Here is a 12,500-nt window from a genome sequence, read left to right as displayed (position 1 = left end):
ATTTGAAATATGTATACATTAAATCTATATGCGTGATATATTAAAAATGCGCATATATGTACAGTATATATACACAAAATATGGAAGATCTATTTATAAACACACGATCCCTCTCATCCCATTTGTTCTGATGGAACGTAGACTAAATTACCAATCGCGCTTTCGTGAAATGGTTGTTAATTCTTTAACAAGGAACAACCACAACAACTGATTCATACCAAAACTGAACTATCTTTTGTTAGTGCTACCTATGATTATAGTTTCTCATATGAAACTGTCTTTTGGACAGTGCCATCGATCCGAAAAATATTGCTCCTCCAGTGTGTCTTTGTCTCTGTGTAAGTATGTGTCAACAGGATAACATGATGCAAGAGTTGGGGCGAGAGGAGTGGAGGAACAAAGCCAGGACAGATGCAGTTTGGTGCTCCTGCTGTGAAGACCTCACATGTGCCCCTTGTGACCTGAGATACCTGGTTTTGTACTGTTATAAGCCTGTATTGTGATGTGCTGATTCCCCCCTGTATTGTGCCCATAGATTAGTGTACTTGTGAAGAACTAGTGTAAATAAAGGATAGATGTGTTATTGTGTGTTTACTTCATGCCCTGCCTCGCCTCGTGGTGTTCGGTGCCTCTTGGAGCTGTTCTGTGTTCACAACCCTGTGGTTAACACGCCATCTGCCTAGCCTGCCTGGTGTTGGTGGGTAAGAGGTGAGGCGGCCGGTGTGACAATATTAACTTTGGAACGGTTGGTAAACCTGAAGCAACCGTCATAGACGTGCCACTCTTTTGCATCCTAGAATACCACTTTCATGGCATGAACACGACACTGACACATGGACATAACATTGCCTCGGAATGCATAAAATGTCCTAGAATATGGCTGCTTGCGTTAACATTATTAACATGCCCGAGGATTGTAATGTAGTGTGCCAACCCCTTATATTGTGCCCATCTGATAGTATAACTGTGTGGAACCTTAGCAAATAAATAAGGACTAGTATTAATGTGTTTCCTTCGTGCACTGCCTCACCTTTCGGTGTTTCCCCTAGGCGGTGTTCTGTGGTGTTAGACGTCCCTTGGAGCTGTTTTGAGTTCATTAAGCAGGCTGTCTCCCTAGCCTGCTGGTGTTGGGTGCGGCGTAACAATGTATGTGTATGTATATTCATACTTATGGCATTTATAGCTGTTATGCTCTATGTTGAATCCTCTAAACTTGTGGTAGAATTAAACACCGAGTTCAAACTAAAGTAGGTTCTTTGGAGGTATAAACACAACAAATTATAACAAGATATTCTGGGGTTTGGTGTCCTCGTGGACTGGCAGGCTCCCTCCTGAGGTTGTTGCCAGATGCACGAGGTATACATAAAGTATCGTACAAGAAAAATACTATTCTCGTACACAAAGAATACGTGCTACATATTGTACATAGAAGGAAACGTAAATATAGCAAACAATGTAAACAATAATGCATGTGCTTTCATGTAACATGTAGTAAGTTTTGAAATAATACCACTGCGATAAAGTAAATCATAATACAACTAATATCACAATATTAGGCATTATCTATTGCCTCATTGGTATAAAGTATTACAGACACTATTTCGTGTATCACACTATATCAGTATAATATCCCACAATAGCAGCGTAAAAACAGTAGCAAATACCACAGCAGGTTTCTTAAACAATAATCATCATCTATATAAAAAATGTACTCAAAATTATCAGACAAAGACTGACTTCATTGTACTTTTTAAGAACACATATAACTATATTGGTTTTAAGCCAATGTTCATATGACAAAGTTTGCGTAATCCTTTTTGTTCTTTACAAACTCTGTAAGTATAGTACAAAACTTCTAAAAATAGAAAACTGTTAAAAAATAAATGTTTACATACACTATAGACCTCCTAAACTTGTTTATCGTTTGGAGTACATTGCATTAGTAATGGTAAATGAAAAGTGAACAGATTACTAAATACAATTTTGAACAAAAAAGATGCCCATGTCACTTTTTTATGGAAATCCACAAGAAAATGAATTGTATACAGCCTTTGCAGTTTATAAATACTATCAGGTAATGAGATCTGAAAAAAATATATCAATACTGTCAAAATTTTTCAGTAATTTGGTTCAAGGATCAAAAGTCTAGAAAGTATAGAAACATTTGTAACTTGTTTGTCAACAGTGGGAATTACAGGTATCATTACAACTGAAAGAATAAGTACAGAGGGCTTTGTAACTTGCTTGTCAACAGTGGGAAATACAGGTATCATTACTGCCGGAAGAAATGCTAGTTTCACTGCCTGTGTGCGAGGTGGGAGTGTGTGAGATCGTAATGATGCCATCATCATGACCTAACGAGAATGATCTTTGTGGAGAGCGATTGTTACTGTCTATTTTGAAAATGGAGGTTGAGATTATACTGATTGTAGAGAAAAGAGTTGAGAGATTTGATGAGGAGAGCTCTCTGTTGAGTGTTGACGTGTAGGTGCGGGGACCACATTTCAGGAGATTCTTCACCTTGCTGAGTGTTAAAAAGATGTTCTTAAATATTCTAAAAAGGTTCGGGAATTTCTCTTTCAGATGCTGCCGTTTGTCTCTGTCTTGCATGAAAATGACGAATATGAAGAAGCCTTGGAGTGTGTTGATTACATCAGTGAAGCCCCTGAAAGAAAAACAGAAATGTGAAATGGAATAATCTCATTCTCATAAAAAAATATATATATAATTTTGAAATCTGATTCAGAAATGGGTAGAGAAAACACGCGAATGTTCCTCACGCCCTGGCCTATCGTTTACAGATCCCCTTTTAACCTAGCAAGAGACTAATCCCATGTAGGCCTAAGGTATGAAGAAAGGTATGAATGAGACTGAATATAGAGATGTACTTGACTTATTTCGACATTCATTTCCATCGGAGATACATGTTTATCGACGATGAAAACGAACATTGTTGCGTTGCGTTGTTGAGATATTTAGTCTCATTCATACCTTTCATGCATGTCTATGTTAGTTTTCTTTTGAATGTTAAACTTGTGAAACATTTAAAGCAACATCATAATGATTCTTATAGCATCACTCACCAAATATCTCGGTGCAGAACATTCCAGAGGATAATTTCTAAAAGCCAGCAGCTTGACATGAGAGCCACCAACAAGAATTTTGTTTTGAATCTGTTGAGAAAAGATATAAATGTTTGTATTAGCAATGATATCTATCTATCTATCTATCTATCTATATATATATATATATATATATATATATACACACATACATATAAATATACTGTATATATAAATATAATATTTATATATATATATATATATATATATATATATATATATATATATATATATAGAGAGAGAGAGAGAGAGAGAGAGAGAGAGAGAGAGAGAGAGAGAGAAAGAGAGAGAGAAAGAGAGATAGAGAGAGAGAGATAAATAGACAGATAGATGCATATATAAACACACACACACACTTATCTTTATATCAATACGATATTGAAACACGATATATGCAAGCTAAAAATGCTGGCCTTACTCAGAGTAGTAGTTCCGCTTGCGGCGCGTGACATCTGCCGCAGATTCTGTACCGCTTCTGTCACTTCGAAGAGCAGCCAAACTCTTGTCCATTTTCCTCTTGACCCAGTAAGTGTGACCGATGAGGAAGCAGTTGATCGATAACAGGATGTTAATATAAAGATAGAAAAATACGATCCCTTCTTTGCCCTCTGCAAACCAATGAAATTCTTTTAGTAAAAAAAAATAGTATATTCCCCATACAAAAAGAGCATCAATGCAAAAAACAAATTTCCGTGTTTCATTGTCGAAATAGAGTCCTTTATTTGAAATAAAAAAAACATCTCCATGAATTATATATATACAAATATGAATTATGAACTGCTAACCTGCAAACCAGCATTTGTTTTGTCCCAGATTTGGTTTGATAAGCCAAGGAACACCATCTGCGTCCACATACTGCAATACCAGTGTGACTGAACTGAAAGGAGAGGTTAAAAATGTATAATTCCATTGGTAAAAAAGAAACGTCAGTGAAATCTACTACTTCACAATGACAAGTCATTTCTGATTAATAAATGATGATTATATTCTACTTTATAAGTCCAATCTGAACTTTTTTTTATTACAAAAATTCACAAATAAATAATACTAAATTTTATAAATTAAGGAGTACACGTAGGCCTATAATAACACCTACTGGATGTGAAGGAAGGTTTTGAAACAATCAACAGCCTCTATCATACCCACTAACAATTATCGTCGCTTAACAGAGCGGTTTCCTTTCTCACCTTATGATAAGAGGTCCACTCCAGGCATACAGATGATAAACAAATGGAGGAATTGGTCGAGGTGGGCGGAGTTTGTCGTTGAGGCTCCTGGGAGAGAAAAAAAGGACAACATTCAAGAAATATTCTATAATTCACATACCATAGTCATAAGCTGCTAGACTTCTGATTATATTGTGTTTGAGCGTATATATATATATATATATATATATATATATATATATATATATATATATATATATATATATATTACATTTGATAAAGAAAGTCCGTACTCGTGTCTAGATGTTTGACTTACCTGAATAATCTCCAGACATCGAAACAAAGAACACTGAGCCAGAAGATCATTGCCAGATATGCAAATTGCATTATTATGGCTGGAAATAAGAAAGTTATACTTTAGTAAAAGTCTTCGATACATATCAAATTTATTAAATATAAACATTTTAAAGAAAACCATATCTGGACGATAAACAATCATTTCTTTGACTGAATTAATCAAAGCATTGCACTAATATGACCAAGAAAAACTTGTGAATCAAAACGATAACGTTCAATACATGAAGACTGAATGAGACTTACCAAATTCGACGCAAATTGTTGGCAGGAAGTCGCTGTTGGGGAATTGCAACATAAATTCAGACATACTTGCAATGACAAGGGACACCACATAACACAGGTAATACCATCCTGAATTCTTCAGCAAAACTGGAGCTGTGCAATAAAGCACAATAATCAAGAGGAGGAAGAACAGGGAAATCCCCATACATACTTGGATCACAATGTTCTTAGTCCTCTCCCATGCACTGGATGAATCAGGGCATGTCAAAGCACCGTCACTTATCCTGCCCTCTTCATCAGAGAACTTATCGATGCAGTAGTCACTCGGGGGGAGGGTGATGTTCCACGTGGCGAGATACCCAGTGTCTGGAGACAATGAGAAGTCTGAGTATATGGGCGTGGATGAATCACATAAGGGTTGATCCGTCACGAGGCTGTTCTTTGTATCCATGCGCGTTACAGACACATCCACTGGCCTCGGAACACATTTGTGCAAATTACTATCCATTATTTCTCCCGTTTTACAACATTTCCGCACGCAGACGTTTTGGTCACACAATGTATGGTGTTGGTCAGAAGAGTTTTCGAAGCACACCTTCACTGAATAAGAAGCCGACCCATTGGGATTCTGCCGCCCGTCAACGCAGTATTTGTGATCGAATCTGTACTGAAACTTATGATCGGTCTCCTCGGAGTTCCATATGTGGACGAGACCTTCGGTATGCGCTGCTAAGTAGGAAACTCCGGGTATCAGTGGCAAGTCCTTCATAGGTTCCTCAATGCAATGGAGGGGTTTCTCATAGGTCTTGATAATGGGCCATGATATACCCGAATCGAGTAGATTTACGGAGATCGGGGGTGCCAGAGGCTCAAGCGTTCGAGCTGGGTGGCACTCATTGTTCTTCATGGCTTGGCCAGGTGGGCAGCATCGTGGTACGTTTGGCGGTTCCACGCAGACCTTCACGGTCCAGCTGAGTTCGCTGTGTTCATCCAAAAAGTGACTAATGCAGTAATTGCCGGCACGAAGACCGCTCAGTTCCCCAGCTTCCTCCAACAGAACGATGTCGCCGCGGTCTCGAAGTCGAAACTGTCCTCTTGAGAAGGTAAGCAGCCTTACTCCATTTTCTGTGTCGCACTCCAGGTCTTTTATTATCCCTCTTCTCTCTGCCATGGGTGACTGAAAAAGATAAAGCCCCATTTAGTCTTAGACATCGAATTAGTCGTACTGACATTTTGTATATATACTCATCCGCACATACAGTCATACACACTCACTTTATATCAGCAATTGAAAGTACTGATTTAAAAATATGGTTATTTCTGTTATAGGGCAAATTATTATGCTACAATACAGTCTGGGAGAATGCAATTACTCAATAATGATAATCAACTTTACCTCAATATATTTAAAGATTATCTCAAGATAAAGGTGTTTGGAATGAAATATCTCACCAAGGCAATTCTGAAGTCGTTCTTGCTAATCCGCATATGAACCACAGTGCCCTCTGGATACGGCTGGCAGGCGCCATCGACAAGAACTTCGTCGACGTCACAGAAGCAATTGACGACTGTTCCTCGTATGCTGACGCGGTCCACTACTCCCTCTGTCGTCGTTTCTCTTGTGGTTTCACCACTGGCAGTCGTAAGCACATCTGTGGTCACATCAGGATCCCAAGTCGTACTGAAGCCTTCTTCGGAAGCGAGGGCTGAACGAGTGGCGAAGTAGGATTCATCGGCCTAAAGCGTCGACGCCGGCTCTTTCCAAGGGGGATGGGTCGGTTCCGCGATCCACGAGGATTCTGGCAACAGAGATGCCACATGCGACACGACAGCGGAGGAACGACTTCAGTCACCATCAGTACTTCGAATGGTTCTTTTACTCTCGAGGTCGACTGGGTTCCGCGCCGGACACTATTGCAAAAAAAAAAACAAAGATTCTTACTGGTTAGTATCATTTTTATCAAGCATCCTAATAGTAAACACGACTTGGTAACTTCAAGGAAGCGGTCCTGCTGCGGCCGTCGCGTAGGACATCCTTCAGCAACACCCAGCTCTCACTCGCCCACTATCGCTCAGTTGCCCGTGGAACTCTTTGGGAGGTGGAGCGTGGAAGAGTGCACAGGAAGAGAAACTGGTTTGGTGTCTCAAATGGATTCACATTCTTTTATCCAGAAACAAATAATAACAGGTTTGGTGTTTTTCGCCGTCGCACAAGCCTCGTCTCCTTTACTGGTGGCGCAAGTCTCCAACGCAACAATCCATAATGACACATCCACACCAGTAAATACCCACGACTTGCTCCCTACAACACCACAGCTTTCAGTGGCCGGCGCGGAACGCTCGACCTCGAGAGTAAAAGAAGCCAATCAATCTGATGTGACTGAAGTCGTTCCTCCGCTGTCGTCGCATGGCATCTCTGTTCCAGAATCCTCGTGGATCGCGACTGACCCATCCCCCTTGGGAGAGCCGGGCGTCGACGCTTTAGCCGATGAATCCTACTTCGCCACTCGTTCAGCCCTCGTTTCCGAAGAAGGCTTCAGTACGACTTGGGATCCTGATGTGACCACATATGTGCTTACGACTGCCAGTGGTGAAACCACAAGAGAAACGCTGACAGAGGGAGTAGTGGAACGCGTCAGCATACGAGGAACAGTCGTCAATTGCTTCTGTGACGTCGACGAAGTTCTTGTCGACGGCGTCTGCCAGCCGTATCCAGAGGGCACTGTGGTTCATATGCGGATTAGGCCGAACGATTCTAGAATTGCCCTGGTGAGATATTTCATCCCAAATACTTTAACTTGGGATAATCTTTAAACACTTTTAGGTAAAGTTGATTATCATTATGGAGCAATTGCATTCTCTCAGATTGTATTGAAGCAACTTAATAATTTAATTGCAATAATAATCTCATTTCTTTATAACAGAAATAACCATAATTCCTAATCAATACTTTCAATTACTGTTATAAAGTAAATGTGTAAGACTGTAAGTGCGGATGAGTATATACATAAAATTGTCAGTACAGTTCTAATTCGATGATATGTCTTAGACTAAATGTTTTTTTTTAAATCTTTTTTTCAGTCACCCATGGCAGAGAGAAGAGGGATAATAAAAGACCTGGAGTGCGACACAGAAAATGGAGTAAGGCTGCTTACCTTCTCAAGAGGACAGTTTCGACTTCGAGACCGCGGCGACATCGTTCTGTTGGAGGAAGCTGGGGAACTGAGCGGTCTTCGTGCCGGCAATTACTGCATTAGTCACTTTTTGGATGAACACAGCGAACTCAGCTGGACCGTGAAGGTCTGCGTGGAACCGCCAAACGTACCACGATGCTGCCCACCTGGCCAAGCCATGAAGAACAATGTGTGCCACCCAGCTCGAACGCCTGAGCCTCTGGCACCCCCGATCTCCGCAGATCCATATGGCCCGGGTATATCATGGCCCATTATCAAGACCTACGAGAAACCCCTCCATTGTATTGAAGAACCTATGAAGGACTTGCCACTGATACCCGGAGTTTCCTACTTAGCAGCGCATACCGAAGGTCTCGTCCACATATGGAACTCAGAGGAGACCGATAATAAGTTTCAGTTCAGATTTGATCACAAATACTGCGTTGACGGGCGGCAGAATCTCGACGGGTCGGCTTCTTATTCAGTGAAGGTGTGTTTCGAAAGTCCTACGGAGCAACACCAAAGACTGTGTGACCAAAACGTCTGCGTGCGGAAATGTTGTAAAACGGGAGAAATACTGGACAGTTATTTGTACAGATGTGTTCCGAGTTCAGTGGCTGAGTTTGCACCACTCATGAATGCAAAGTACAACCTCGTGATGGGTCATCCATTATGTGATCCATACACACCCATAGACTCAGACTTCTCATTGTCTCCAGACACTGGGTATCTCGCCACGTGGAACATCACCCTCCCCCCGAGTGACTACTGCATCGATAAGTTTTCTGATCGAGAGGGCAGGATTAGTGACGGTGTTTTAGCATGCATTGATTTGTTCAGTGCATGGGATAAGGCTCGGCACATTGTGTTCCCAGTCTGCATGATGATTTCCGTGGTCTTTCTCCTCTTGATAATTGTGTGTTACTGCGCAGCACCCATTCTGCTGAAGAATACAGGCTGGTATCACCTGTGCCATGTGGTGTCACTTATCACAGCATATATGTCTGGAGTTATCTTGCAGTTCAACAGCAGTGGTTTCCAGCCAATAAGTTGCATCGTATTTGGTATGTCTCATTCAGTCTTGATTCGTTGCACGTTATCGTTTTGATTCACAAGATTTTCTCCTTCATTTTAGTGAAATGCTTTGATTTACTGAAATCAGCACATATATTTACTTTACTGATGCAAGGCTATCTTATTTCCAGCCATTACAATGCAATTTGCATATCTGGCAGCGTTCTTCTGGCTCAGTGTTCTTTGTTTTGATGTCTGGAGATTATTCAGGTAAGTCAGACATCTAGACACGAGGGGCATGGATTCTCTTTATCAAATGTGATAAACGAACATACGTTTAATAAACAATATAGTCAGAAGTCTAGCTGCTAATGGCTATGGTAATTGAATTATAGAATATTTCTTGAATGATGTCCTTTTTTCTCTACCAGGAGCCTCAACGACAAACTCCGCCCACCTCGACCAATTCCTCCATTTGTTTATCATCTGTATGCCTGGAGTGGACCTCTTATCATAAGGTGAGAAAGGAAACCGCTCTGTTAAGCGACGATAATTGTTAGAGGGTATGATAGAGGCTGTTAGTGATTTCAAAACCTTCCTTCACTTCCAGTAGGTGTTAGTATAGGCCTACACGTACTCATTCCTTTAAAAAATCTAAAATTACTTGTGTTACTTATTTGTGAAAGTTTATGAAAGATCTAACAGGTTCAGACTAGATTTAGTAAGAAAAAAATAATCATCATTTATTAATGAGAATTGACTTGTCATTGTTATTTAGTAAATTTTACTAACTTTTCCTTCTTACCAATGGAATTATACTTTTTTAACCTCTCCTTTCAGTTCAGTCACACTGGTATTGCAGTATGTGGACGCAGATGATGTTCCTTGGCTTATCAAACCACATCTGGGACAAAACAAATGCTGGTTTGCAGGTTAGCAGTTCATAATTTATATTTGTATGATATACAGATAGTTTCTGTACATGCTTTTTTCAGATAACGGTTTCTATGTCGACCTTAAAACATGACATTTTTCTTTTTTAATGATGCTTTTGTATATGGGGCATATACGATATTTATTACCTTTGGATGTGACTGTATGAGCAATAAAATAAATTCCTTGGTTTGCAGCGGACATGGGGCTGCTCGTCTTTTTCTATCTGTATATTGCCATCCTGTTATCCGCCAACTGCCTCTTCATCGGTCACACTTACTGGGTCAAGAGGAAAATGGACAAGAGTTTGGCTGCTCTTCGAAGTGACAGAAGCGGTGCAAAACCTGCGGCAGATGTCACGCGCCGCAAGCGGAACTACTACTCTGAGTAAGGCCAGCATTCTTATCCTGCATATATCGTGTTTCAATATTATATAGATATAAAGATAACTGTTTATGTATATATATATATATATATATATATATATATATATATATATATATATATATATATATATAGAGAGAGAGAGAGAGAGAGAGAGAGAGAGAGAGAGAGAGATGTATGCATGTATGTATACATTCACCGATCTCTCCTTTTTGCGTGGTTGGTCACTGCTATTACAAACCCTTTTGCATCTTTCCTCAACAGATTCAAAACAAAATTCTTGTTGCTGGCTCTCATGTCAAGCTGCTGGGTTGCAGAAGTTCTCTCGTGGCAGATTCCACCAGCAGAACTTTGGTGAGTGATGCTATAAGAATCCTTATGATATTGCCTTAAATGTTTCACACGTTCATTGGATATATCTTATCATAGGCAATAATGTTTCACTTCTTTTATAACATTCAAAAGGAATTTAACATAGGCATACATGTAAGGTATAAAGAACGCAAGTGACGTATTTGACGCGTTTCGAGGTTAAACTTCATCGTAGATTACACGTATATCTCCGATGGAGATTAACGTTGAAAGGCGTCAAATATAGATATTCAGTCTCAATCGTTTCTTCTTTCTTATACATTTGTCGCATTGACCTTCGTTCAAAGGCCTACATGGCATTAGTTTCTTGCTAGGTTTAAAAGGGACCTGTAAACGATTGGCCAGGGCGTGTGGAATATTCGCGTGTTTTCTCTACCCATTTTTGAATCAGATTTAAACGTTAATTTTTTTATAATAAGAATTTCATTTCATATTTCTGTTTGTCTTTCAGGGCGCTCACTGATGTAATCAACACACTCCAAGGCTTCTTCATATTCGTCATTTTCATACAAGACAGAGACAAACGACAGCATCTGAAAGAGAAATTCCCGAGCCTTTTCAGAATATTTAAGAACATCTTTTTAACACTCAGCAAGGTGAAGAATCTCCTGAAATGTGGTCCTTGCTCAGCAGGAACGTTCTCACCCTACACCTACATCTCAACACTCAACAGAAAGCTCTCCTCGTCATCCATCGTCTCAAATCTCTCAACTCTTTCCTCTTCAATCAAGATAACCTCGACGTCCATCTTCAAAGTAGACAGTAACAAGCGCTCGCCGCAAAGATCAGTGTCGTTAGATGATGATAATGGCATCATTACGATCTCACACACTCCCATCTCGCACACAGACAGTGAAACTAGCATTACTTCCGGCAGAAATGTTGCCTGTATTTCCCACTGTTGACAACAAGTTACAAGGCCCTCTTTAGTCACAAGACTTTTGATCCCTGAACCAAGTGGCTGAACTATTTTGTCAGAACTGATCAGAATTTCTCAGATCTCATTACCTGATAGCACTTGTAAAACTGCAAAGGCTTTATACAATTCTTTTTCTTGTTGACTTCCATAAACTAAGTTTCATGGACATCATTTTTTGGTCAGAATCGTATCTTGTGATTTGTTCACTTTTCATTTATTGTTATTGTTACAATGCACTCCAAACCATAAACAAGTTTAGCATTTCGCCACTGTACAGTAAAAAGTACAGTGAAGTCAGTCTTTGTCTGATAATTTTATGAACATGAATGAATATAATGTTGAAGAAGCCTGCTGTGGTATTTTCTATTATTTTTTACGCTGCTATAAAGCCTCGTGTATGAATAAACACACACACACACACTCACGCACACACACACACACACACACGCACACACACACACACACACACACACACACACACACACAAACACACACACACATATATATATATATATATATATATATATATATATATATATATATATATATATATATTATATAAATAAATTTAAGATGGCGCTTAATGCTAATGGCGAGGAAGATGGCGTCTCTCAAGCAGACTAGATCGAACCTCCTGGTCGTGTTCCCCTCGGCTCGCCTAACGCCACCTCGCTCAGGGCGTCGCCAGGTCTTCGTCGGTCGCTCCTTACTTCGCCAAGAGATCCCTACGTGTGACATCACTCGTGACATCACTCGTGACATGTCACCGCTTTCCCCGCCGTAGCATTTGGTTTTATTCTACGATTTTTGTGACGTTGTTGTTACTCGCCATCAAGTT

At 40.0% G+C, this 12,500-nt stretch overlaps 2 protein-coding genes across 2 annotated transcripts; one reads left to right on the top strand and one right to left on the bottom strand.

Moving 5' to 3' along the window:
• Nucleotides 1-1,236: 1,236 nt before the first annotated feature.
• LOC122257493 (putative G protein-coupled receptor Mth-like 4) lies at nt 1,237-6,609 on the bottom strand. The gene is made up of 8 exons (XM_043022790.2): nt 6,320-6,609; nt 4,889-6,044; nt 4,605-4,683; nt 4,310-4,396; nt 3,908-3,999; nt 3,541-3,730; nt 3,084-3,173; nt 1,237-2,665 (listed from the first exon to the last, which is right to left on the bottom strand). Exons 1-8 carry the CDS (start codon nt 6,353-6,355, stop codon nt 2,248-2,250), a joined length of 2,148 nt encoding a protein of 715 aa, XP_042878724.2. The 5' UTR covers nt 6,356-6,609; the 3' UTR covers nt 1,237-2,247.
• Nucleotides 6,610-6,932: 323 nt separating this feature from the next.
• On the top strand, nt 6,933-11,948 carry LOC122257490 (uncharacterized). Its single transcript, XM_086537556.1, has 8 exons — nt 6,933-7,636; nt 7,949-9,104; nt 9,246-9,324; nt 9,486-9,572; nt 9,895-9,986; nt 10,185-10,374; nt 10,636-10,725; nt 11,195-11,948. Exons 1-8 carry the CDS (start codon nt 7,016-7,018, stop codon nt 11,646-11,648), a joined length of 2,769 nt encoding a protein of 922 aa, XP_086393682.1. The 5' UTR covers nt 6,933-7,015; the 3' UTR covers nt 11,649-11,948.
• Nucleotides 11,949-12,500: the final 552 nt, after the last annotated feature.

This window comes from Penaeus japonicus, unplaced genomic scaffold (genome assembly GCF_977035675.1).
Source record: "Penaeus japonicus unplaced genomic scaffold, GWHDUDI00000001_assembly GWHDUDI00000006, whole genome shotgun sequence".
Taxonomy (NCBI): Eukaryota; Metazoa; Arthropoda; class Malacostraca; order Decapoda; family Penaeidae; genus Penaeus; species Penaeus japonicus.
This window is presented reverse-complemented; position numbering and strand designations above follow the sequence as displayed.